Source organism: Harpia harpyja, chromosome Z, assembly GCF_026419915.1.
Source record: "Harpia harpyja isolate bHarHar1 chromosome Z, bHarHar1 primary haplotype, whole genome shotgun sequence".
Taxonomy (NCBI): Eukaryota; Metazoa; Chordata; class Aves; order Accipitriformes; family Accipitridae; genus Harpia; species Harpia harpyja.
The window spans coordinates 1,844,603-1,869,123 of NC_068969.1; the positions used below are offsets into that span (position 1 = coordinate 1,844,603).

The 24,521-nt window shown below is 38.3% G+C and overlaps 1 protein-coding gene across 5 annotated transcripts in view; it reads left to right on the forward strand.

Moving 5' to 3' along the window:
- NUP210 (nucleoporin 210) overlaps window positions 1–24,521 on the forward strand; it is a 70,833-nt gene that overhangs the window by 33,870 nt on the left and 12,442 nt on the right. For 4 of the 5 annotated variants that reach the window (XM_052777211.1, XM_052777214.1, XM_052777213.1 and 1 more), the window contains 16 exons: window positions 2,940–3,161; window positions 4,468–4,641; window positions 5,903–6,095; window positions 7,257–7,363; window positions 9,703–9,807; window positions 9,944–10,045; window positions 12,969–13,097; window positions 13,803–13,930; window positions 14,865–15,000; window positions 15,324–15,386; window positions 16,020–16,199; window positions 17,590–17,670; window positions 18,635–18,766; window positions 18,974–19,132; window positions 20,020–20,111; window positions 21,615–21,789. In XM_052777211.1, coding sequence (XP_052633171.1) covers window positions 2,940–3,161; window positions 4,468–4,641; window positions 5,903–6,095; window positions 7,257–7,363; window positions 9,703–9,807; window positions 9,944–10,045; window positions 12,969–13,097; window positions 13,803–13,930; window positions 14,865–15,000; window positions 15,324–15,386; window positions 16,020–16,199; window positions 17,590–17,670; window positions 18,635–18,766; window positions 18,974–19,132; window positions 20,020–20,111; window positions 21,615–21,789 — 2,178 coding nt within the window. The remainder of the gene's footprint in view (window positions 1–2,939; window positions 3,162–4,467; window positions 4,642–5,902; window positions 6,096–7,256; window positions 7,364–9,702; window positions 9,808–9,943; window positions 10,046–12,968; window positions 13,098–13,802; window positions 13,931–14,864; window positions 15,001–15,323; window positions 15,387–16,019; window positions 16,200–17,589; window positions 17,671–18,634; window positions 18,767–18,973; window positions 19,133–20,019; window positions 20,112–21,614; window positions 21,790–24,521) is intronic. The other variant, XM_052777212.1, reaches the window with a different exon arrangement.

Here is a 24,521-nt window from a genome sequence, read left to right on the forward strand (position 1 = left end):
GCACTTGGCCTTGTTGAACTTCATACGATTGGCCTCAGCCCATCGATCCAGCCTGTCCAGATCTCTTTGTAGAGCCTCCCTACCCTCAAGCAGATCGACCCTGCCTCCCAACTTGGTGTCGTCTGCGAACTTGCTGAGGGTGCACTCAATCCCCTCATCCAAATCATCGATAAAGATATTAAACAGAACGGGGCCCAACACCGAGCCCTGGGGAACACCACTTGTGACCCGCTGCCAACTGGATTTCACCCCATTCACCACTACCCTCTGGGCTCGGCCATCCAGCCAGTTTTTCACCCAGTGAATAGTGCACTTATCCAGGCCACGAGACGCCAGCTTCTGAAGGAGTATGCCATGAGAGACAGTGTCAAAGGCCTTGCTGAACTCTAGGAAAATAACATCCACAGCCTTTCCCTCATCCACTAGGCGGGTCACCTGGTCATAGAAGGAGATCAGGTTGGTCAAGCAGGACCTGCCTTTCGTAAACCCATGCTGACTGGGCCTGATCCCCCTCTTATCCTGGAGTTGCCATGTGAGTGCTTTCAAGACAAACCGTTCCATAATCTTCCCCGGTACCGAGGTCAGGCTGGCAGGCCTGTAGTTCCCCAGATCCTCCCTCTGACCCTTCTTGTAAATGGGCGTCACATTGGCAAGCCTCCAGTCCTCTGGGACCTCCCCTGTTGACCAGGAACGCTGATAGATGATAGAGAGTGGCTTGGCAAGGACCTCTGCCAGTTCCCTCAGTACTCTTGGATGGATCCCATCAGGTCCCATAGATTTGTGAGTGTCCAGATGGCGTAGTAGGTCCCTAACTAATTCCTCCTGGATTAAGGGGGGTATGTCATGCTCTTCATCCTTACCTTCCAGCTCATGGGGTGGAGTACCCTGAGAATGACTGGACTCACTATTAAAGACTGAGGCAAAGAAGGCATTAAGTACCTCGGCCTTTTCCTCATCACTGGTTGCTATGTTCCCTTCTGTATTCATTCTTTTTACTGTTAACATATTTGTAAAAACATTTTTTGTTGTGCCTTACGATAGTGGCCAGATTTAGTTCTAGCTGAGCATCTGAGTGAGGATGTATATCTTATTTTGCACAGCACACCTGAATTAGTAAATTACTTTTCAGCAGACTCTAGATGCGTGGAAAATTATGTGAGACTCAAATCTTTTGTTTCTTGACTGTCCATTTTAACTGATTAACAATTGGCTTAGTAGGGTAATAAGGGGGCAGTCACAATTCTGTGTCCATAACAGCAAATGGAAGTAGACCTAACTTATCATTTCTCCTTTAATGGTATATAAACTGATTTTTGCAAGAAAGCAAAGCTGGCTTGCCTATATGGCTGTGAAAATGTATGCTTTTTCCCTACAAATGGGAGAAACATATTTCACGGTTGGACAGTTCACTAAAGAAAACAGGAATAACGAACCTGAGTACAGGGTCGATATATGGAAATATCAAATAGTACGCTTATGTTACCCTCATCTTCAGAGACCTAGCACTGAATCTGCAAAGCTGAAGTCTAATACATTTGACCATAGTTTTTTTTCCCCCAAATCTGGAACAAAAGTTTCTGCAAATCCTACAAATTTGTGACTGTAATGATGATTTTACTTTTTAAATATGCTTTTCTGTCAAATAGCTTAAATAGCTGAGTATAATTATTTGAAGATGCTGAGACATCCTAAGCAGAGTGTGTAAACTTTCTATTATTGGCAGCAATGTGTGAGAGAGGCATAGTACCTTTAATTAGGAATTTTTCATATGTCTGGTATCATTCACATTTATTAGCAAAGTCCCTTGAGGTGTTGTAACACTGCTTTTCATATATAAAGTTAAATGATTCTAGGGTACTTAACAGAGCCAATACATGGTGACAAGGAGGATAGATTAAGTGCACTTCGGAAAAAAAAAAAAAAAAAAAATCTGTGTTTGGACATCTCAGTGAAGAACTTATTTCTCTTTGAAGCGTGGAACAGAGATTTCCACATTCTTTTCCCTCCTTTCTGCAGAATGAAATATTTATGATGCCCAAAAATGGAAGGCAGCATTTTTATGTCAGATATCTATTTTAAAAAAATAATAATTATAACATAAAAAGTGGGAGAAAGATAAACAGGAGTCAAAGGGCAGGCAGACACTTGATAGTAAATCTCATAGTTTTCCAATGGGTTTTTACCTTTATATTACAAATACAACCAGGGAGTAAATGGGAGGAAAGAGGAACATTTATGCCAACCCTTGCCTTCTCTCTCTCCCGACCAAAATGCACCTATGGAAAGAATTGAACCATGCTTTATGTTAGCTGCTGTTTCTTTCTTACTAAACACCTAAGTAATATGGCGATGTGGAACACAAGCTACAAATAGTTATTGTGTATTAAAATGTCAGGTTAATTTCTGTGATGATAAACACCACAGGCTGTCCCAGTGATGCACATCAGTGTAGAATTTGTTGTAGAGGTTTGAAGTAAAACTTGTGTAGGAGAATAATTGCATGCACAGAACCATGCTGCAGAGAGAACTGTCAAGTGAACGTAAAATGTGACATTATTTCATTCATTTAAAGTTGTCTATTTAAAAAACGTGGTAGAATGTTATCTCTCTGAATGTGCTCAGAAGAGCATATTAAGGGTCTTTTGCTGTAATACTTCATGAAAGAGATGTGATTAGAATGTAGTTAAAACTTTTCTTTGGATCCATGGGTTACATTGAATATAATCTGACTGGGCAGAATTCTTGTAGGTGATGCTAACTATTTTGGTACAACTCTGTTCTTAAATAACCATTCTTACAAACCACTGTGTGGGAAAAATCATAGCCTAATCAAAATAACAAAGATAGCTCTTCCATTAAGAGGGAAGTATCTTTTGCAAAGTACAACCAAACTATGTGTAAATAGAATCATTAATTTGTAATTAATTCATTCATTACAGACTATTGATCCTCCATCTGTTGCTTTAGTGACTTTGGGTTCCTCTAAAGATATGTTATTTGAAGGAGGACCTAGACCATGGGTACAAGAACCTTCAAAGTTCTTCAGGAACATCACCACTGAGGATGCAGAAAGTATTGGTCTGTCTTTATTTGGACCTCCTACATCTCGAAATAACATCCAGCATTGGGTTAGAGTGTCTTGCAAAAGCCTGGGAGAGCAAGTAAGTGCCAGAAGGTATTTGTATTGCCCTCTGTCAAACACTGAGCTAAGGCAACTGAGAACAGGCTTCAGACAGATTTATGATACCATATACCTTTTATTTAACAAGCAGGTTTTATAGTAAGCCAGTAAAGAACTTGGGTAAGTATATTGTTTATGCATTGTGATGCTGGTCCAGGTTTTAGAGTAAGCATTTCATAGCATTATGTTATAAAGTGGTTTATGATGGGTTTATTGCAGTATAAAGCCAAGTCACAGAAACCTTATGTTGTGGAATGCGTTAAACATTAGATCCCAAAAGTGCAGCTTCAGTTTGCATAAATAGGATCATAGCAGAAGGTTACTGCAGGAAACTGACTCTTTTGTCTAACCTGCTTCTCTTAACCAAGTTACCTTCCAGTGTAATTCTGTTTAGTCAAACAAAAGACAGCCATATGAATTTACTGCTCTGATATTTGTGCAGTCATTGTGATAGTGGCTGTAGATATTTTCCACCTGGTCTTGTTTTCTCCAACATGCAGAAGTGATTTATCCTGCTTTACTCACCCTGGCCAGTCTATAAAGCATTTAGCTTTGATTTAATGTTTTTCTCCTGTAATTCTGCAAGGTCTAAGCATTTTGGTGTGGCTGCCAAATTGTTTAACTGATTTCCTCAGTGGACACTGTACAAAGTGTAGCTATTTCTGTAAGTGATAATTCAGAAAGGAAAAACATTTTGTTGTTGTTGTCGATGACTGTGCATGCGTTGGCTGTCTGTCCTCAAGTGTTGCCCAGAACAGATCACATCTGGCTCTGGCGACCATCAGTGCATGAGTGGATAAAGCAGGTAACCAGGGCTACCTCAGCCTGCTGGGATAGCCTTCTCTGTGTTTATATCCACTTTGTTTTGTTGAGGGCTAAAAAAGGAATCTAAAATAAAACGTAGGATGGTTTTTAAACACAGTGAAGTGACTATAAATATTGTCTTTGGGCTGTGCTGTTCTCACTCTGCAAGAAAAACACCCGCCTGTTAGCTTGTGAAGTTACAAAAGATTTGTCGTTTGAATCAAGTTTGATAGTAGTAAACATGAATACCTAGGAAGAAAGTTCCCAGGAATAGTACTTTGACAATGGTATAGAACTGTTCGTGAAATATGCACCTCCTTTTGCATCTTCCTGTGTCTTAATGGTGCTGTAAATCCCCAAGAATCGTATTTTCGCTTGTTCATTCTGACATCAGAGTGTAACTGAGATCTGTGAAATAGAATATGCCTGAACCCAGTAGTCCTCTTCTCTTTCCTCACTTACCTGTTTTCATAATTGTACAGGTTATTGCCTTAACAGTTGGAAACAACCCCACAATCACCAACCCTTTTCCAGCAGTTGAGCCTGCTGTTGTGAAGTTCATCTGTGCTGTCCCTTCACGACTCACTTTGACTCCTGTTTATGGAAGTCCTCAGCTTGATCTCTCCTGCCCTTTGCTGCAACAAAACAAGCAAGTGGTAAGTCTGAGAAGTGACAGGAAAAGAATGTGTCCTTGTAACTTAAGAATCAGTGTCTGGACCTCCACATAAGAAATAAAGTATCTGACTTGCTGCAAGCGTAGCAGTAACTCTAGTGTTGTGGGCCACACTAGTATCATTGTCTCCTGCAGAGAGCAGCCTGAATGCAAGTTTCCTACAGTGATCATTTGAACAGGTTTATAAAGGGACCTACCAGAAAATAGGAGTATATGTGAAAGCATTTGGATTGTGGCTTCTCACAAAAGTGTCACTGTGAGGAAGCCTTTCTGACTTGTTTTGAGATAAATTTCTTTTTTATTTAAAAAAAAAAAAAAGGGGGGGGGGGAGTGAGGGGGGAAATGTTCTCAGCAGTTGTTTCTAAGGAAAGTACTTTTTCCCTATACCACTTCATTCTAATCTAACTATTCCATTGAGTATATATAGAGACATATTTTACTATACACATATTATTACATGAGTGTACATTTGTGTGTGTCTTACTAGTAAAGGCACAAACACTGCTGACATGAAGATACCTATGTAAGCATATACAATGAGTATTGTTCAGTGACATAAGATGTATTCAGCTTTGCAAATCTGAGTCACAATAGATGGACAATGCATATGTGTAGATTATAAAGCATAAAGAACTCTTTCTTCTATATCCTAATGAGTGCCATCACATGTCTGCTGAGTAAACTGTGTGTTTTGTCATGTTAATATTAGCAGGCAAATAAAAAGTCATCCTACTTTCATAAAACGGCAATGTGTATTGAGTTGATGAATCATTTTAAGTAACTTCTATGTAATAACAAGATAAGGAGATTTTTGCATATTCTAAGTCACTTCACAGTTCACCTGTTTTTCTAGCTCTGTTATGTGTCAGTTAGACTACATCAGTACACTGCGATCGCTAATGATTTTCAGAAGATGAACACTAGAATTTTGAGCTATGTCTTCTGAGAAATAGAAATATTTTTCATTATTTGTTTGAATTCCAAAGATGACATACTTGAGCTGTGTAATTCAATTTTTGTTTTAAGGAAATTCACTAACACCGCCCCCCCCCCCGCCAAAAAAAAAAAAAACCCTTGCAGCTGAAGTACAGCTTAATGACTTTGCACTGATGGCTCATTTTAATGGCTCATGTAATGAGTGTTATAATAAATCTCATGCAACTCGGCATACATTTTTTTTTTTCTTTTAGTGATTAAAAAATCGTCTTGCATCTGTTCAGTTCAAAGTATTCATTATTTTTCAGGTTCCTGTTTCAAATTATCGCAATCCAGTATTGGATTTGGCTGCATATGACCAGCAGGGCAGTAAATTTGATAACTTCAGTTCTCTTAGTGTTATCTGGGAATCAACAAAAATGTCCTTAGCTAATATCGAGCCTGATATGCCAATGGATCTGACTTTGAAAGAAGATGGAAGTGGTCAAAAGAAAATGCATGGTATGAATTAGTTTAAGTGAGAATTTCATTGTTTGAAGAAGGTCAGGATTAAATGTATTTGGTAACATGTGAGCTTGATTAAAGAAATTACTGTAATCTGTAGTCACGTTTCAGCTTATCCTCAGTGTGCTGTCACGACCCAGACTGGACAGACCAGGGAGTCATGTTTAATTTGAAATTCCCTCGGGCTAAATTAAGGTGAAACGACACCAAATGGTCAGTTAAAGATTTTATTCATGACAGAAGCAAACTGAACTGGGGAGGCATGATAGTAGGTGGCAGGGTTTCTCACAGCAGGAAGTGGCATAAGACTACTTCTGTAAACCGTGTAAGCCAGGGTAACCATATACATCGATTCAGGGGATAAGGAGATCCCTCCTGTCAAGTCACGAGGTTCAGAGCAGACCCCCATGCTTTCTAGACTCCTCCTCAGAGAAGGGCCTAGGTGTGGCTGGATCCACTCTTAGTCTCAGACTTGGTCAACGGATTATGTCTTGAAACGATTGAGGTGTAGGGATTGTGGAAAAGGAAAAGGAAAGAGAGAAGAAGAGAGAAAGATTTCACCGGTCCTGGGTCCATCCAGCGTTGGTTCAGTCAGCCGAGGGGTCCAGTTCCAGTGGGCTTGCACACCTAGGGCTTCAGTTTGTGTCCTTTTATCATCTTTGCCCCTCCTTTGGGCAGACACCTGAACTGGTCAGGCTAAGGAGCAGTTTGTGAGCCTTTGGGCGTGGGGGTCATTTGTGGAGTAACTTCTCCTTCCCTGCAGATGTGGCCATTGTTTGATCTTTGTATCAGAAGAGCTTATCAGAAGAGGGAGCTGCGCACCCTCTAGCACGCCCTCCCCCTCCTGTTGCTGATGTCTGAGCTGATGGGCTTTTCACCTTGGTTCCTTGCTGTGCAGGGTTTGTCTTTAAGCAGAACTTGCCCCACCACAATGTTTGAGACATTAACTCTTTCAGTCTCTCACATGTGCATTTTAAGTGTCTGCCATTTAAAAAAAAAAAAAAAAAGAAAAAAAAGAACCAAACCCAATGCCTAGAACCTGTCTTGAGAGAGAAAATCCTGGTCTGTTTAGAAGATAATGGAAGAGATTAGCAGTGTACATTTAGTCTTTTTTTATTCCCCATAATTAGATTTATTTGACTTTTTGTTTGATTCTAGGCTTACAGACTGTTCTAGTTCATCGTGAGTCTGGAACAACTGCCATCTCTGCAACTGCAACAGGATACCAGCAATCCCATCTCAAGGCAGCTAAAGTAAAAATACCGGTACTCAGAACTCTGGTTTTTTTGTTGCCATTTTCCTGGGATGCTTAATGTATAGTGTTCCTATGTATTTATTTCCTCAGTGCATAGTAATGTAAAAATAAGGCAGCTCCATAGCTGATTCTGAAGACAGATTCATAACACAATGTTTTTATAATGTTCATGGCTTTTCCTGCTTTCCTCTGCACTACCTGCTGCTATCCATATCAAATATATCCAATTCCTTTTTTTTTTTTCCTTTTTTTAAACCATCTGGGCAAGGGGATTACAAAGAATTGTTTCAGTTCGGTTTATTTCAATTTAGGTTTTTTAATGAATTGGTGAATCTCTGCTGCTTGTCCTTCACTAAGGCAACCATGTGCTTAGTGCAGCTGTCTCTGGGGAAAGCAAATGTATTATTTCCACTGCAAAACTGGGTAGAAAGGTTCTGCATGAGCAAAGCAAAAGCTGGCTGATATCCTCATACGGACCATATGTAAAATCTGGACTCTGACTAATGCTTTTTTTTTTCTTTGGTCTCACATTGATCTTCCAGACGGGAGAGACTACTCATTTGTACAGTGCCAGCCATAAGCCTAGGCTCTAATTTTACAAGTCATTAGCCACTCCCTGAAATACTTTAGTTTGTAGATAAGTACTCAACATAGGGAAGAACAACAGCAAAAAGTAGTGATGATGAACAAAGAAGGCACATGTAAACAGATGGCAATTTTCTGTTTGTGTCACTTTTTTTAAATGAATACAAAGGCAGGTTTCAGCATATGGAACAACCTGACATGCATAGTAACTAACTCTTAAAATATCCTGCTTCACTAAATTGAAGTTCTGTTTAATTTTGTTAAGCAAGATTTAAGTGAGTTTTGACTATATGTGGTTCTGAGTCACGTACCATGAAAACAGAGTTGAGACAAAGAGTAAAATACAGAGCTCGAGGTTACAGTATTTTTACTTCAAAGCAGGTAACAGACGGGCACTAGTAATGTGAAATATCCTGTGGCCCAGGTTTCTGTCAGTATGTCCAAGGTTTGGCATCTGGATGGTAAATTTCTTTGGAAGACGATCTGTATTGCCAGTTGGCTCTTGTCTTTTCACTGAGGTTTCCAGTCTGCTCTTGTTGGGAAGCATGGTGTAGATGCATTTCCACTGAAGAATTTGACTATAACTTAGTCAAAATTACTAGATTAGAGACACAGCTACTTTGCCACCTAAGATATTCGGTTCTGTATCTTTTTTCTCTTAAGAAAACTGAGTTGTAATAGGAACACTTGGTGTTCTGCAATCATTTTGTAATTCACTGTGCTCTGCTTTATTAAACCAATATTCAATATTCTTTTTTACATTTAGAGATAATTAGAAAAGTGAATTCTCTAAACTTTGCCTTGAGTTCAGAGAAGTTTATTGTATTTCAGTGTGGGATACATACATGTAAAATGGCACCGGAGTTCTATTTAAGTTCTAGTCTCTGAGTTTGGGAGGAATCTTTTTGATAGTTGAAGAGTAGTTGTAGATACCACTTCTGGTACAGTTACATAGGCTCATGTGTTGTTTCTTTAAATTAGGCAATTTGTCTGCTTTTTTCAAATACATTAGAAATGGACTGCTATATTCTGCTTTCAAACCTATCCATACTTACACTTTTTTCTTACAGACAAAAATGCAAATAAAAATCTAATAGATGGTGTGTTAAGATGTCTTGATCACTGTTCCATGTTTAAGTGGAGCATCCTATTGTATTAGGGAAAGATGACATCCTTTCTACATCAAGGAAATAATTCTACTAATTAGGTGAAATGGGTATATAATACTAACTTCCTCTAAAAAAAACCCCCACCATTTTCCCTTTCTAAGCAAATGTTATTATGAGTGAATGATTAAACCTGCTTCTGGTCCAGTGTTTATGCACTTACATTTAAGGAAGAATTTCTTTTGGTGGCCTGCTAGGAAGAATCCTAAAAAGATGAACTTGAAGTAGAAGAAAACATTCTGTCTCTATGCTTTATCATTTTGTATGAACATATAACATGTCTCTGAGTTAATATCCTATCTGTGTATGTCAGACTTGGTTAACTGATCCTGCTACATCTTTAATGTACAGGCCTTTGCTCTTTGTCTTGGTCAGAGATGCAGAATACACCAGCATGTCCTGTATATGACCTTACCTGTAGAAGCAAGGTAGTTGCTGAGCCAATTACTAGATCTTGTGGACATTCTATTAACCTAAACTTCTCCAGCTCTGGCTCCTTGTTCATCTGCTTTAAGCATCTTTCCCTGCACATGCAATAGACTTGCACTGTTTTCTGACTCTTAGTGTTTGCTGTAACAACTAGAATTGTTTCTTTCAGTATGAACCTCTTCTACCAGTGTCTGCCACTATTGAACTGATACTAGTGGAAGATGTAAAAGTGAACCCTACAGATGTCTCCATTTACAATCACCCTGACATACAGGTAAGGAATTATTCTGCTACTTTCTAACTGCAGGGAGGAAAACTTCAAAAATTGTATGATATGTGTTAAGGATACCAGTTTCAGCAATGTACTAGAAAGACGCAACCTAATTTTGGATGCTTTTCTGGTTTTGCAGGCAGAACTTTTCATAAAAGAAGGTTCTGGATATTTTTTCATTAATACCAGTGTTGCAAATGTTGTAAGAGTGGCACATGAGGAAACTCAAGGTATTGCCTTGGTGAGTGAAGTATTTTGTTCTTTTATGTCTTTTTGGCAATCTGAATATCATTCTGCAGATTCATCACTAGTGGTTGTTTTCCAGTACACGTGGATAGAGAGGCAATAACTGAATCTTGGATGTGTTTGCCTGTCACAGTCAAGCTTCAGGCAGGGGATCTTTGCACTAGCAATTTCAGGTATAGTTTAAGGTATAGGAAATTGTTTCACCACAGTTGTGATGTCTATGTATACTCTATACAAGATAAAAGCCAGTACCAAGTTGTTCTTTACCCATTACAATTTTGCAGTAAAATGTTCCTGATTTCATAAATATTTATTCATAAAGATTCATAAATAAAAAATTAAAAAATTAAAAATAATGTGACAGAATTATTCAGAAGTGTTATACAAAAGATTAATTGGTTTCTAGAATAATAGTGGAATATTTGTTGTAGGTCAGTACTTCTGCATTCTTCTTCCAGTTCTATTTCAGGACATTTTGCTATCACAGTGTTTTATCCTGATTTTGTGAATAAGTATCTACTAAAGTGTTGATTTCTGATCTCCATATTAAATTTTTAATGCACTTTTCCACCAGAAGATGCAACTAAACTACAGTTATGCTTGACTTCATCCAGGCCCAGGATATGAGATGCATTCTACAGTGAACAACAATAAAACTATATATTTGCATTGTAGCTTTCATTAGACAAGAATTGGAAGTGACACAAGTTGTTTTTAAGTTTATAATTTACACATTTATCTTGTAATAAATAACGTTGATGAAATTGTGAAATAATGATGATAAAGGTGGCTTTTTTTTCATTGTTGAGAATATGGAAAGTATCGGTGAAACATTTTGATTGTCTCTGTCAAAAGCGTAAGGTGGGAATATTTTTCCAACAGAGTCAGCTAGGCACAGAGGTGGGGAAAAATAGAAGAGATGACCTTGGTTTTGTACATTCTACACTGTTTCAACTCTTAATATTTTTTCAGTCGGATCTCCCTCATGGGTTTAGCAGTGCTTTAATTGATGTACACAAGATAATTTCAGAATAGAGCAGTGAACTTTAGTAGAACAGTGCCAGCAAGATAAGCTTTGTGAAGTACAAAAAGAGATTTATTTTAACTACCTGTCAGATTAAAGGAGAGAAAACTCCAACTTTTAACACATTTAAAAAACATTTTGGAAAAAACAGAACCACCAAACCCCCACATTTTAAGAATCTTTTAGACCTGCATGCTATGTTTGAGTTAAATCCCATTATTGCCTAGGGATTTTTCTTTCGATGGAAGCCAGCAGAATGGTCTGTGTAGAAAATCAGCAAGTTCCAGTCTGATGTGCCAGGCTGATGCCATAGCAGGTATCAGTGGAGCCAAGTTGATATAGGATGGTTTGACAGTAAACTGTTCTGAGAAGCTAAATTCAAGTTATCTAGAGCAGTGATTATCAGACTTTTTACTGGGGCTGCCAAGGATAAATTCTATACCTCTTACTCTCTTTTTGACACAGCAGTGTTTCTGGACATGGGTGATAACACGGGCGAAGAATGAATAGTGGTAATACACTGTATACTAGGGAGCCACCGGACACCTAATAGCCGATGGGAATGGAAGAAGTAGCTGGGACAGGAATGGTTTTTCTAAGTTGTAGTAGCCCTGCTTTCCCTTTTGGCCCTCCGCTCTGGTAGCTTCTTTTCTCTGGTCTCCCAGCCCAAACTGAGCTCCATTACATCTTCTTCCCCATGGTCATGCTGGCTGCCTCCTCCTGGCCAAATCCCCTTCTCTGCTTTCCATGGCTGTGTGTTAATATATGCCCCTAGCACCTGTATTAGCCACCCACTTCGGGAACTGCTGCTGTTCTGAAAGCTGACATTTGTTAAAACTTTATATTCCTTTCTATTTTGAGGCAAAAGTAAGAGTGGTGCCCTTAAAGAACAAAATGTCAGCCCTTCCCACTGCTCTTACTGCTAACTCCTGTAGTGCTGCCAAGTAATGCTATGAATTGCATTAAAATCCTTTGAACTGGGGGCCTGGCTGTCCATCACCCCTTGTTTCAGAGTTCATCTTCATAAGCCAGATGAGTGCATAGAATAGGGCACCAAACATCTGCACTGTCTCTGGCCAAAGTGAAGGTACCTGTGAAAGTGAAGAGAATAGCTGGGATCATCCCTGAGGTGTGTGGCAAGGTCAGGCAAATGGCAAGAGAACTGCAAAGATGATGTGAGCAAGGTGTGGATGCATAGCCTTGAGAAAGTGTGTGGAGACTACTTTGGGATTGGTGCCTAGTTCTGAGGGCTTGTATTTGTGAGCAGAGGTATCTTTCTCCATTGTTTGATTCTCCTTGTATTCTGAGAAGTATAATATGTACGTTCTTTGTATAAAAAAATGAATAAAATAATCATAATAGTTGTATCAAAGAAATACCTGGTTTATCAATCATCCTCTTGGGAAGATCTACCACCAGATTTTGGCTATTCATCCAGATTAAAAGCAATAACTGTAAAGCATGAATCTTGTAGGAAGCAATACCAATGCTTTATAAGCATAGTCTCTGTCCTTGATTTTTCTTTTTTTTTCCTTATCTTTTTTTTTTCACTCCACTAAGAAGAGTGTCATTGCTCTGAATGATTTGTTGTGGTGGGGTTTTTGTCCTTCTGATGGCAGAAGGAGAATAACAGGATGCCAGACTGCTTCTAGCTTAAGACACGTTAATTCTGTTGCTGCCCAGAGGCTGTCTGCGCTAGCTCAATAGTATGATACTTTTTACATACATTTTACAGCTTTACTTTTACTTTGGAGGAAGAATTATCTGTGTCTAAAGCTTGGAGACTTCTGCATCCAACTGCATCAGCCCTGAAAGTGATATAAATTTTATCCTATGAATGACAGACAAATGAAAATAAGAAGTGCTATAATAGAACTTTCTTTTGGCATTGCAGGTGAATCCTCTGCTTCCAGGATCAGTGACTGTAATGATTCATGACTTGTGTTTGGCTTTCCCTGCACCAGCAAAAGCTGAAATTTATGTATCTGATATACAGGAACTGTATGTCCGAGTTGTTGACAAGGTTAGTGGCTTTGAAACCAGAATTATTAGCTGATCCAGATTGCCCTGATTCCTTGTGCTGATCATGAACATAAAGATGAGACATGTACAAGATGATACAATGTAGTGGTTAGGGCCCTCTGCTGCAGCTGTATGACCTTAAGAGAAATAGTTTGATCTCCCTATGTTTCTGTTTCTCCCTCCCAAATTTATCATTTTAGGTTGTAAGTCTTTCATAGTATCAAGTGTCTCTTACTTCATGTTCTGTGTGGCAGCAATCTGAACTTTTGCATTTACACAGCAATGTTAATTCATAATTTATATGAACACGCTAATTTACATTTCCTGTTGTTTAAAGTGCATGAGAACCATTCTTTTAGGAGTAGGTTTTGCCCCAAGGTCATTTTCCATATGTCATGTTTTAAAAATGAACAAAAAAAAAAAGTCCAACTCATTCTACTTGCCAGTGCATCTTACACAAAATAAGTGTTGATATTTCTGGATGCTTTAATTATGCCCTTGCCAGCTGAAAGACCTGAATTCATTTATTTAATTTGACGCTAACCATAGCTGGCAGGGATTATTCTTTAAAATCAGTGCTAATCTAACCTTGGGGCTTTATCTCTAAGACCCTACTAAAAATGTAATACAAAATAAAACGAAAACGTTTATGCTAATAAATAAGAATAACTCAAAAGAAAAATGACTGGATGTGACTGTGTTTCAGGTGGAGATTGGAAAAACGGTTAAAGCTTATGTCAGAGTTCTGGATGACTCTAAGAAACCTTTTCTGGCGAAATACTTTGCTGTCATGGATCTAAAACTAAGGGCAGCATCTCAGATTGTTTCCCTTGTGTAAGTTAATGGATTTTTTTTTTTATTATTAATTTGCAAATATGTTTATAGGCAGAATAAGCAAAAATGAGTGAAGGTATTGGCTTGGAGGCATGGTAGTATACCATGAGTATATGAGTTTTTATTTATTTTATTTTTGTAAAGTTTTAATTACCTGTTAAATGGTAAAAAATGGTTATTTGTCAGGAAAGTTGCCTAAGCTAACAATCTAAATCTTGTTGACTGACAAATGAGACTGTATTCATATGCTATAATATTTTGTGGAGCCTTATGCATCTTGGAAGCAGTGACTTGGCAAATAATGTCATGTGAAGAACTCTGTGAAGACATATCTGATTTATCAAACTCATTCTGTCTGTTACTTAACCTTTTAGAAACAGGTAGCCTAAATCATCCTATTGCCTCAAAGCTCCTTATTTTCCAAGCTCTAAACACGATTAAAATCACAGGGGAAAAAAGGGGGTTTGGACTGTTGATTTTTAGTGTTGAAGTAATCAGTAAAAATCATTCTGCTTTGTATGGGGAGGTGTGTGTCTGTATTTGCAAATACTGTGCAAATATATATGGACTGCTTGGCTGTATCTATCCTGCTCCATTAAATAGTGTCAAGGTATGTAATCAAGGCTTGTGCCACTAGTGTCCATACTGGTCAAATTGTTAGTGGGCTCCCTGGCAGAGTTCTGGTCTGTACCAACTAACACTCTTGTTTTATTTTCATTTCAGGTATTTCATTGTAAGATAAAACATAGGCTACAAAGAGCCATTTCATGATGTTACATGTAGAAATGCGATGGTTACCTTAATTTTGCCTAAGACGTAGTCACTTAGTCATCCTTATGATAAAACTGCTATGCACCAAATAAGTCCTTTGCGTTTGTTATTCATGTAATTTATCCAATGAACTTCTCTATTTTAATGTGTTTCTTTGCTACAGCCCACTCAGTGAAGCTCTTGATGACCATACTGCTGCTTTTCTAGTGCATGGGATGGCCATTGGTCAGACTAGTCTTATGGCAACTGTCGCTGACAAAAGAGGACAAAGAATCAACTCTGCTCCACAACAGATTGAAGTAAGTAATTTCAGATAAAATACATGTGTAAACAAAATCTATGTTGTGATAGAATAGGAACAGTGTATTATAGCGAATTTATAGTACAGAAATTACTTTGTCAGAAAAAGTAAACACATCGTTCTGTCCAGAAATTACCCAAATGCTAATCTGTTTCAGATTTCAGTGGTTTTTAACTGCAAGTGATGAGTTAAGTTTCTGCATGCTCATTTTACTGTAACTAAGCAAGTGAAGACACAGTTTACACTTGCATGTACTGTTTTGTGACATAATTTATCTGATTGAAATCATGTGAAAACAAATATTTATATTTCTATTTTTAGGTCTTTCCCCCATTTCGACTACTGCCAAGGAAAGTGACCCTAATTATTGGGGCCATGATTCAGGTGAGGCATCTTACGTATTTTCTTTCCTTTGTAATTTCTATTTTAAAATAAAAGTATATAACTTATTTTTCAGGAGTAGATATTCAACTTGGCAATTTAGCTGATTCACACTGAATACTCCTTCTAACAAGAATAGTTCATTCTTGAGCCACCTTCCATTTTACTGTATTGCCAGATCAAAGGTTTTGTATTTATTTGTGTTAAGGGAGCATCAGCTTTTCCAGTGTTAAATACCAGCACAGCATTAATAAATCTGTCACTTCCATGAAATTAAGCATAGTGGGCTAGTTCTACAACCTGAAACACAGAGCAGAGCTATACCATGTGTGGTGAAGAGAAAGTGAGGTAAAGTTTTTCTGAAACTTTCTGGACTAGATGTAGCATCAGCCTGTTACGTTCTATAAAGCACATAGTCCACTTTTGCGCTTAGCTCACATATTTCCCAGTCCATCATCATGCAAGGGCCAGTGTGCAGGAGAAGTAAGTCCTGAGATGCCCCAGGAAGGTTCAAACAGCATTTTCTTACTGAAGACATTGTGGTGCTGAGCACAGAAAGGGTATGTACCCTGTAACATTAACCAGAAGAAATACCTGATGGGTTAATTTTAGTTGTTTGTGTGCTTTTACTTATAGATCACTTCAGAAGGAGGCCCTCAACCTCAATCCAACATCATTTTCTCCATCAGCGATGAGAAGATTGCATCAGTGAACAGCACCGGACTTGTCAGAGGAGTGGCAGTTGGGAATGGAACAGTAACAGGAGTGGTGCAAGCTGTTGATGCAGAGACAGGGAAGCTTGTTGTGGTGTCTCAGGTAATGTTTTATGATCCTGTTTGGGGCTGAAAGAGGCTCTCTAACTCATAAGTATGGCTCAAAAGGGGCAAACAGTCTTTCTGAATCAGTAATGTTATCTTGTGCGCTTTTCTGGTTTCCTTAAGGAGATGAAAAATCAGTGTTTCCTACTCCCTGGCCTGTGAACTTACGTGTGTACTGATACAGGTGATACTTTCGACAGATAGCTAAATCTTGCTGTACCTTAAAACAAAGTTATACTGATAACCCAGGAAGACTTTATGAATGGTCTGATATCTTTAGAATTGATTAGTAAATCTAGAAAAGCCCATCTAAAGAAGCCTTTCCAAACCAGCAGAAGGTTGTCCCTGCCTGCATAACCTTACAGTTTAGCAGCATCTTACGTCAGTAGAAGTCAGAACATAACTGTTGCCTAAGAAACACATTGTCTCTTAAGCTATAGGCAGGCTCTGTAGAAAGCTATCATCCTGTGCTGTGGTCTGAATCCATCTATGAAGTTCAAGCAGTGAATCACTGATATTCCATCAGAATCTGTGTCCGTATAATTTCCTACTAGCTGAGTGTAGGCGAGCTGTTGAGCAGGCCTATAAGGGAGCACAGGTCCCTGGGACTTGCATGAGACTCAGAACAGCAGAACTTGGGCCAAATCTTATGGCTCTTCATTTGAGGTCAAGGCAGGACAATGCTGCATACCACAAAGCTCTGCTGCTTGAAAGATGTCCCCACAGGCCAAGAGGAGACAAATTTAAAAAAAAAAAAAAAAAAATCTTTGCTTTGTAATGCAGGGGCAGCAGCCTGCCCTGATGCTGTGGCAGGAAGTAGAATGAACTTGAAAGCTAAATCTACTGCCCAATGAGGTCCAGGTCTGACCTTTCCTCCCCAGTATACAGTAGGAATAAAGTCCATCAGGAATGTCAGGATATGTGAAGAGGAGACATCAGAGTATCACATATATCATCCTTTTATTCTCGATTGTCCTGTTTGCTACTTACCATTCTCATTTCCTTCTAATTCTCTCAATGTCTTCCTCTATTATTCATCCCTCTTCTCCTAGGGACCCCTATGATCTATTCCCTTGCAGTCTGTCACCTCTCAGCTCCATCATTCATATTGTCAGTAATGTTGAGCAGAGCTTTTTTTTTTTTTTTTTTTTATTTAGGTGGCATTTTTAAATGCCTATGAATTTACAAAGTTAATGCTTTTGTAGTTTTTTTACAGTCCTACTGAGTTATGTCCATCTGTATTTTCTGTGATAAGTCACATGCAAATCACATGGCAACAGTGATTAAATAATGGCAAAATAGTGAATAGATCCTGAAAGTGAAATCTAGTTCACATTCTAGTTCACATTTGACAAGTGCTTACAATGTCTTCCCTTCCTCCTTTTTAGGACAAAGTGGAAGTTGAAGTAGTACAGCTGACAGCTGTTAGAATTCGTGCACCAATTACACGAATGAAAACTGGTACACAGGTTAGTTGGTCTGTGATTAGCTTTTATTGCCTTAAAATTTTGACCTGCAAGCTGTGACCATTCCTATTAGATCATTTGATAATACCATTCCAGCTGTCAGAGTGGTTGCCTGCTCTGAGGGGTACCACTGCTGCTGCAGGAATGAACATGCTGTCAGTGGAGAAGCTCCAGAGCTGAACATATTACAAGAGTAAATCAAGACAAGTTTACCTTGTACACCAGACTGATTTTCAGAAATTCAGGCCCTGCTGAAGAAGCGTCATTTCATATGGTGAAGGGTTCTCTCACCTTCATTCTGTTTGCAGTGGAGACTTTCTTCCTTTGTGTGTTAAAAATCTACAGTATGTCTGCTATATCTAGAACAACAGATACTGTTCAAATTCTCTTTTAATAAGTCTATTTTTTAAGAGTCTATAATTCCCTTATTAGTTACTCATTCTAAAATGGCTAGTGATTCTAGCTCGTTGGTCCCAGGTGCATGAATTGCTTTGAAGATTAAAAATAAAAAGCTGAAAATTCCTGTTTTGTGTTTATATGTTATGTTGTCTTAATTTGGAGAGATGGAAGGGGAAGGTTGATGTCCAGAGCAGAGTTAATCAGAGAGATCATCTAGACAAAGATGTAGAAAATGTAGGAATGTATGATTTAACTAAGACGAAGTGATTTGATGCTACAAATGGGACAAATAAGTTATTGAACTCATCTTTTCTCATGGAAGACCGGTACTTGTGTTTTGTAGAGCACATAGCAAATGAGAATAAATCAAACTTCACTTTTTACAAGTTGGTAGTTATTTGAGTCTTCTGCGTGATACATCCTTGCAACATATACAGCAGCCAAACAATTTTTTTCATAAGAAATACTATCTCTTGATCAATAAATTTTGAGTTTAATTATGTTTGCTCTGTGCAGGTTTGGTTAGCATCCTAGAATTACCTAAGAAGTTTGGTTTCTCTGTTTCTAGATGCCAGTTTATGTAATGGGCATCACCAGTAGTCAGACTCCTTTTTCATTTGGCAATGCAGTACCAGGGTTAACGTTCCACTGGTCTGTCACAAAGAGGGATACTCTGGATATCAAGACAAGACACAGTGAGGTACATTGTGTGTGTATGTGTGTATGTGCACTTGCATGTATGTGTATCTTGGGAAAAGGAAACTGCCACGTAATGGGAATTGAGAAAATATTGTTGCTTCCGCTTACTCAAAATCAAAGCAATTGTCAGCATTGAGTGTGGTCTTTCCTCTGTATCCATGTCAATTCTTTCCATGAGTAAAATTTTAATCACTTTCTCCTGTCCAAGGCTTCTTTTCAGTTTCCTGCAAAATATAACTTTGCAATGGATGTTTATAGCAGAGCAAAGGGAAGAACAGGCCTGAAAGTTGTTGTGAAGGTCCTTGATCCTGCAGCCAACCAGTTTTACAACATGGCAAGAGAGCTGTCTGATGAAATCCAAATTCAGGTATGATGATGTTCCTCAGAGTTAATGTTTTAATATCTATTTCAGAGCTGAATTGAAGTCTGTATTTGAAGTAACCAATTTGAAATGCAAAGTAGTTCCAGTTTTGGTTTATCTTTGAGCCCTTACTCTTGTTTGTATAACATTCCGCTCTTTGGAAACCTCCAAGTTCCCCAAGTGTTGGTAAGGTTTACACTGAACAGTCACACACTGGTGTGATGCCTGAATGATATCCAGGAGTTGGTGTTTGTTGTAGACTGCCTGAAATTGAGGTGGCTTTTGTCTTGTGGATAAGCAGTGTTAGAGCTGTAAAAGAACTTTGCTGCTGTAGTTCCTCTCTGCACACTAATACTTCTTGGTTTTAGTGCTTATCATACATGCCTATGCAGGCATGTTAATTTGGGTCAGGAATTAGCTTCTGAAATAAATCTCTTGGTTGTTCCCACTTACCATACTTCGGGGAGCAGTTTCAAAGCATGCAAACTGGATCCCTTTACATGGAACAAAGCTGGAAAATGTGCTTGAGGAGTGCACCTCGTGGGCGTGCAGTTCATGGGCTCAGACTTGGGGTAGTCTAAAGTAACTTTGGTGAATGTGGTGTCTCCAACACAATTTCACTTGACAAATATGCTTCTTTTTTCATAGTGCTTCATAGTATAGCTATAGCCATAGAAATGAATGCTCTTCAGAATAATTTGTAGAAGATACTGCCTATCCCATTCTCAAATATTCATGTTTAATTTTCATTTTTTTACCATATCTACTATGCAAGGAAAAAAAAAAAAAAGCATGTTATACCTTTATTTAGGGGGTTTTTTTGAAGGTGAAATAAATGGAAATAAATTACTTGCTGCACAGAACAGTAGGCTAAAATGCCTTTTATTTTGCAGGTGTTTGAAAAACTTCATCTAGTCACTCCAGAAGTAGAAGCAGAGCAAATCTTAATGTCACCAAATTCCTTTATTAAACTTCAGACAAACAGGTTAGTGATCAGTTTTCATCCTGTGATTTGTGTCAACGGTTTACCAAAACCGTAAAGCAATTCTGCTTGAAGTAAGCTGTTTCCATCTTTTTAAAAGAATGTCACAGTACATCTGTATAATACGTAACTTATCTGGTGATTACTAGTAACTTATCTGTGCTCTTGGGCTCTGTCAAATCTTGTATTAGTTAGTTCGTAGCTAGAAAATTCATTCAATATTTGGAACTTCTAGATCCTTATTTTAAAAGATGCTGAGCCAGTTGAAGCAGTAGCCTGCTTCCACTAGAGTTTTTTTTATGGGCCATCAAGGCTTTATGGAATATACTTCTCTGTATGTCTTACACGAAGTCTATGACTAGATTTTGAGACTAAAATGTCCTTTCCAAATGAGAAGTCCTTTTTACCTAATCTGTTTTCAAAGACTGGCATTTCAGACTCATTTCAGGCTTGAAATTTGGTTTTTCCTAGTATAAGAATGTGCAGATATAGACAATAGGACATATGCTAAGGGCGAGGCTTTAGATGCATTTACTTTTTAAGGGGAGGAGACTGTTAGTTTCACTGGAGCTCCAGCAACCATGGTCATTCAGCATCCGCTTTTGAAACAGTTATATAGGAGCCCTGTCGTTTGTAGTCACTTACTAATGTTGTTTCGCTATCTCTTCTGAGCAGTTTTTCTGATTAATTAGCCATTAAGTTTTTAGATACCAGTTTGTACATTTCTTTGTCCTGTTATCTTCACTATCCAATGTTAGAGCCCTTATGTCTGAAGTCTACCACCAAAAACAATTACAATATTGCCAAGAAAGTGGCAACTAAAATCCAGCTTTAGTGCTTGTTTCCTAGGATACAGTATTTCTATCTCAATGGAGGAGCTTGGGAGAAAAAAAAAAAATCATTTACAAATCTCGTAGAAGATGTGATAAGTGATACTCAAAAGTAGCTGATGTCTCAGAATGCCCACTAATTACAGTTTATGTATTTGCTCACTTTATTAATATGCAAATACCATGGTGAGAGTTATTCCAAAAATTAACCTTGTCTGCAAAACCATTTCCAGGAAGCTGATGAGATCCACTTAATCAAGTTCCTGGCTTTATCTCTAATACCAGCATTGGCCCTGGCAGACTAATCTCCCTCTAGATATTGTTTATAGGAAGTTACGGCAGAAGCTGCATGTTGTAGCCTTACCCATTATTATTTGGAATCAAGTTTACATCAGTGAATGATGACACTATAGGGCAGTGGATGGAAACTAGATTTCAATACATGCCTAAACCCAGATAAGACTTCTTCCAAGTGAGCTTGAATTGGAACTTAAACTTTTCTTTCTTAGACTAGAACACAGGCTTTTCGGCTTTTATTGCAGACACGTGGAAAAAACACATACCAAATAGCAATCTTTTAGACTTGCATTATATATTGGTGTAAATATGGTTTTACTTATTTAAGGGGGTCCCCTGTTTTTTTATTTTTCTGGGGTTTTTTGTTTGTTTTCTTAAGGGATCGAGTGGCTTCACTGAGTTACCGTGTCCTGGATGGACCAGATAAAGTTCCTGTTGTAAAAATCGATGAGAGAGGTTTCCTGAACTCTGGGTCTTTGATAGGATCATCAACAATTGAAGTAATTTCACAAGAATCATTTGGGATCAACCAGACCATTGTAGCTGCTGTTAAGGTAGTATCATCTCTCTTTCTTTGCAGTTTTCTGTTAGAAGTATATCTTTATGACTGCAATGCAGGTTGTTAATTGCACGTTTTGAACTTCACTTCGGAAAAATGTGAACTATAGGAATTAATAGTCAGTTCTGAGCTTTGAAAAAAGTTTAGTATACTAAACTAGATGGATAAACATTAAATCCCAGCAAATTCTTAAATTTGGTACATTTTATGAAAAGGCCTTTGTGTGCATGTGCCTTAAAAACGTTAAAAAAAAAAAGTATGTCCTAAAAATCTCTTAGAAGGCTGATAATTACAGAAGTTCAAATAAAAAAAGATGTTAATGTTATAAGCATGCATTTTGCAGCATATGAAAAAAGGTAAATATCATCTGGAGTAAAGAATATAAGTACAGCATCTGTTGTGAGGTACCTAAGTGATACCTAGACTTTCAAGATATTAGAGATGTAACTGTACGGTGCTCAAAAATTTCATTTTCTCTGCTGTTTCCCAGCAGTTCAGCTTTTACATATAATGAGAATCTCTGCATGAGAAAACCTATCTGATCATATGCAATAATTCAGCTGCTGTTGCTTGTATTTGGTGAGCTGGCAAGGAGCGTGTCCAAGGCTGCCATATGTGCCTAAGCTCCACTGAAATGTGGATGCTTCAGGGAAGGACAGATCTGTACCAAAACTCAGCAGTTTGTTTCTGGGCTAATGAAACATCTTTCTTTCTCAAAACTTCATCTGTTGATTGAATGTTGTTACGCAAAGTCTAATGTATCTTACTGGTTGGGCACTTAGGACATAAGGGAATGTATGTCCTTCACTTCTGTTCGAAAGTCCTTGTGCCAGGAACTTTCTACGTCCAGCAACATGAGCCTTGAGATACCCACTGTTCCAGTTCCTCTTATCCCTTTTTACTCTGTCAGCATCTTTCATATGTCCCAAATAAAGGAGAAAGACATATAATTGAGTGCTGACTTTAAATTTAATTTAATTTGTAAGTTTAATTATTATAATCACTGTGAAGTGGCTTGATGTTTTGGTTTTTTTATTTGAATTTTGTTTTTTTACCATAATGTTCAGCTTTGTCTGTAGGACAGCATGTAGGTCTGTCCTCCTGGGTGGAGAATGAAAAAAGAAATGGTGGCTTAGTTTCACTAATGCCACTCCTGCTGCTAGGTGGTGGCAGTGAATTTCTACAGCTCTGTTATAGATGACCTTGTTTCTTCCCTTCACTGCTGGATCTGGCACGTGAAAGACATCTAATGAGTTTGGGGTTGGCTCAAATGACATTTAGTCAGCATGTAGTGGTACTGAAGTTAAATTCCCCCTTTGTGCATTCTTTCCGTATGCAGTTAGGATATCGCAGAACTGTGGAGTCGGTGCACGATGATATTAAGCTTGTGAGCTCTTTGTAGGAGGAACCATCTCAGTTCAGTATCTTGTACAACTGATTTGTTTTCCTGTACTCTGAGAGAGAGTTTGAGTGGTGTTGCTGAAGGTCATGTAGAAAAACTTGTGACAGAGCAGGAGATGAGCTTGAATCTGTTGTGTCATTCTAAGGCAAAGTTCTCTCCTTCATGCTGTCCTTCCTTTCATAAGTTCTTGTTTAGTCTATTTACAACTATACACAATTAAGAACCAAACTGCTGCAGCAGCATCACTTAACACTTAGACCTTCAACTTTGCTCAAAAAAAGACTACCTTATATAAGCCAAGGAGGATGGTGGAAGTAAGGAGTGACAGTATGCTTAGCACGGAAGCAAGCTAAGCACTTGCCTGTACCAGCTGTGCCCAACTCAATTTTTTTTTTTAATAAAAAATATTTTAAAAACTGAGATGCTTTTACAGTAAATAGCTGTTTTCATCAATATTAGATTTAGCAGTTGTCCTTGTGGGACAGTTTCTGAGGCTTTAAAGTAAAGCAAGCTTGAAAATCTGTCAGGGAAATGGCATTTTTGTTAGCTTGTAATCTCAGCTAGTTGGGCAGATGACTGTATGCACTGATATTTTAACTGATGATATCAGCCTGTGGAGTAGACAGTTGTATCTACTGATATTCTAGCCGCCTTTTTTTTTTTTTTTTCAGATTCACCAAAGATGCTGTTTGCTTGAGGCCAAATTTGTCCTTTCCTTTTTAGGTTTTGACATGTACATTTTCAGATTGCAGAGTTTTACATTTTAGCTGAGCCTCTTAGGTCAGAAAAAACGGGATTTTCCTACAAGATAAGCTTGAGGGCTTCTTTTAAAATAGTTTTCTCTATATATTTGAGGGGTTTTGCTTTCTCTATCCTTCCATTATTTATTTTCCAACAGCTGTAACAGAACAGATATAGTTGTTTTCATTGGGTAATTTTGCTAGTTAACCTAGATAAGTTAATCAAGAATAGTAATATGTTATTTAAAAAAAAAACCAAAACAAACAAAAAAATGGTTGCAACATCTTTGTCTTCAGACAAACTTCCTTCATTGGAGTGTTACTGCAAAAATGTGGGGCTGTGCGCGTACAGATAATCCTGCAGGCTTTTCTAAAGAATTTGAAGCAGTTCCTAACTTCCATCTTAGTTGAGGAGGGGCACTGAGGCAACAAAATGCAGCCTGCTGACCAGTTAGGATTTGTCAGATACCAGTTCTGACTGCTTTTGTCTGTTGCACTTCACTTCTGTCAGCCCATGCCTCGGAGGACGGCCTGGCTGCAGCATCATACAGCCAGCAGTACCAAGGCAAGTGTGCCCAGTGATGG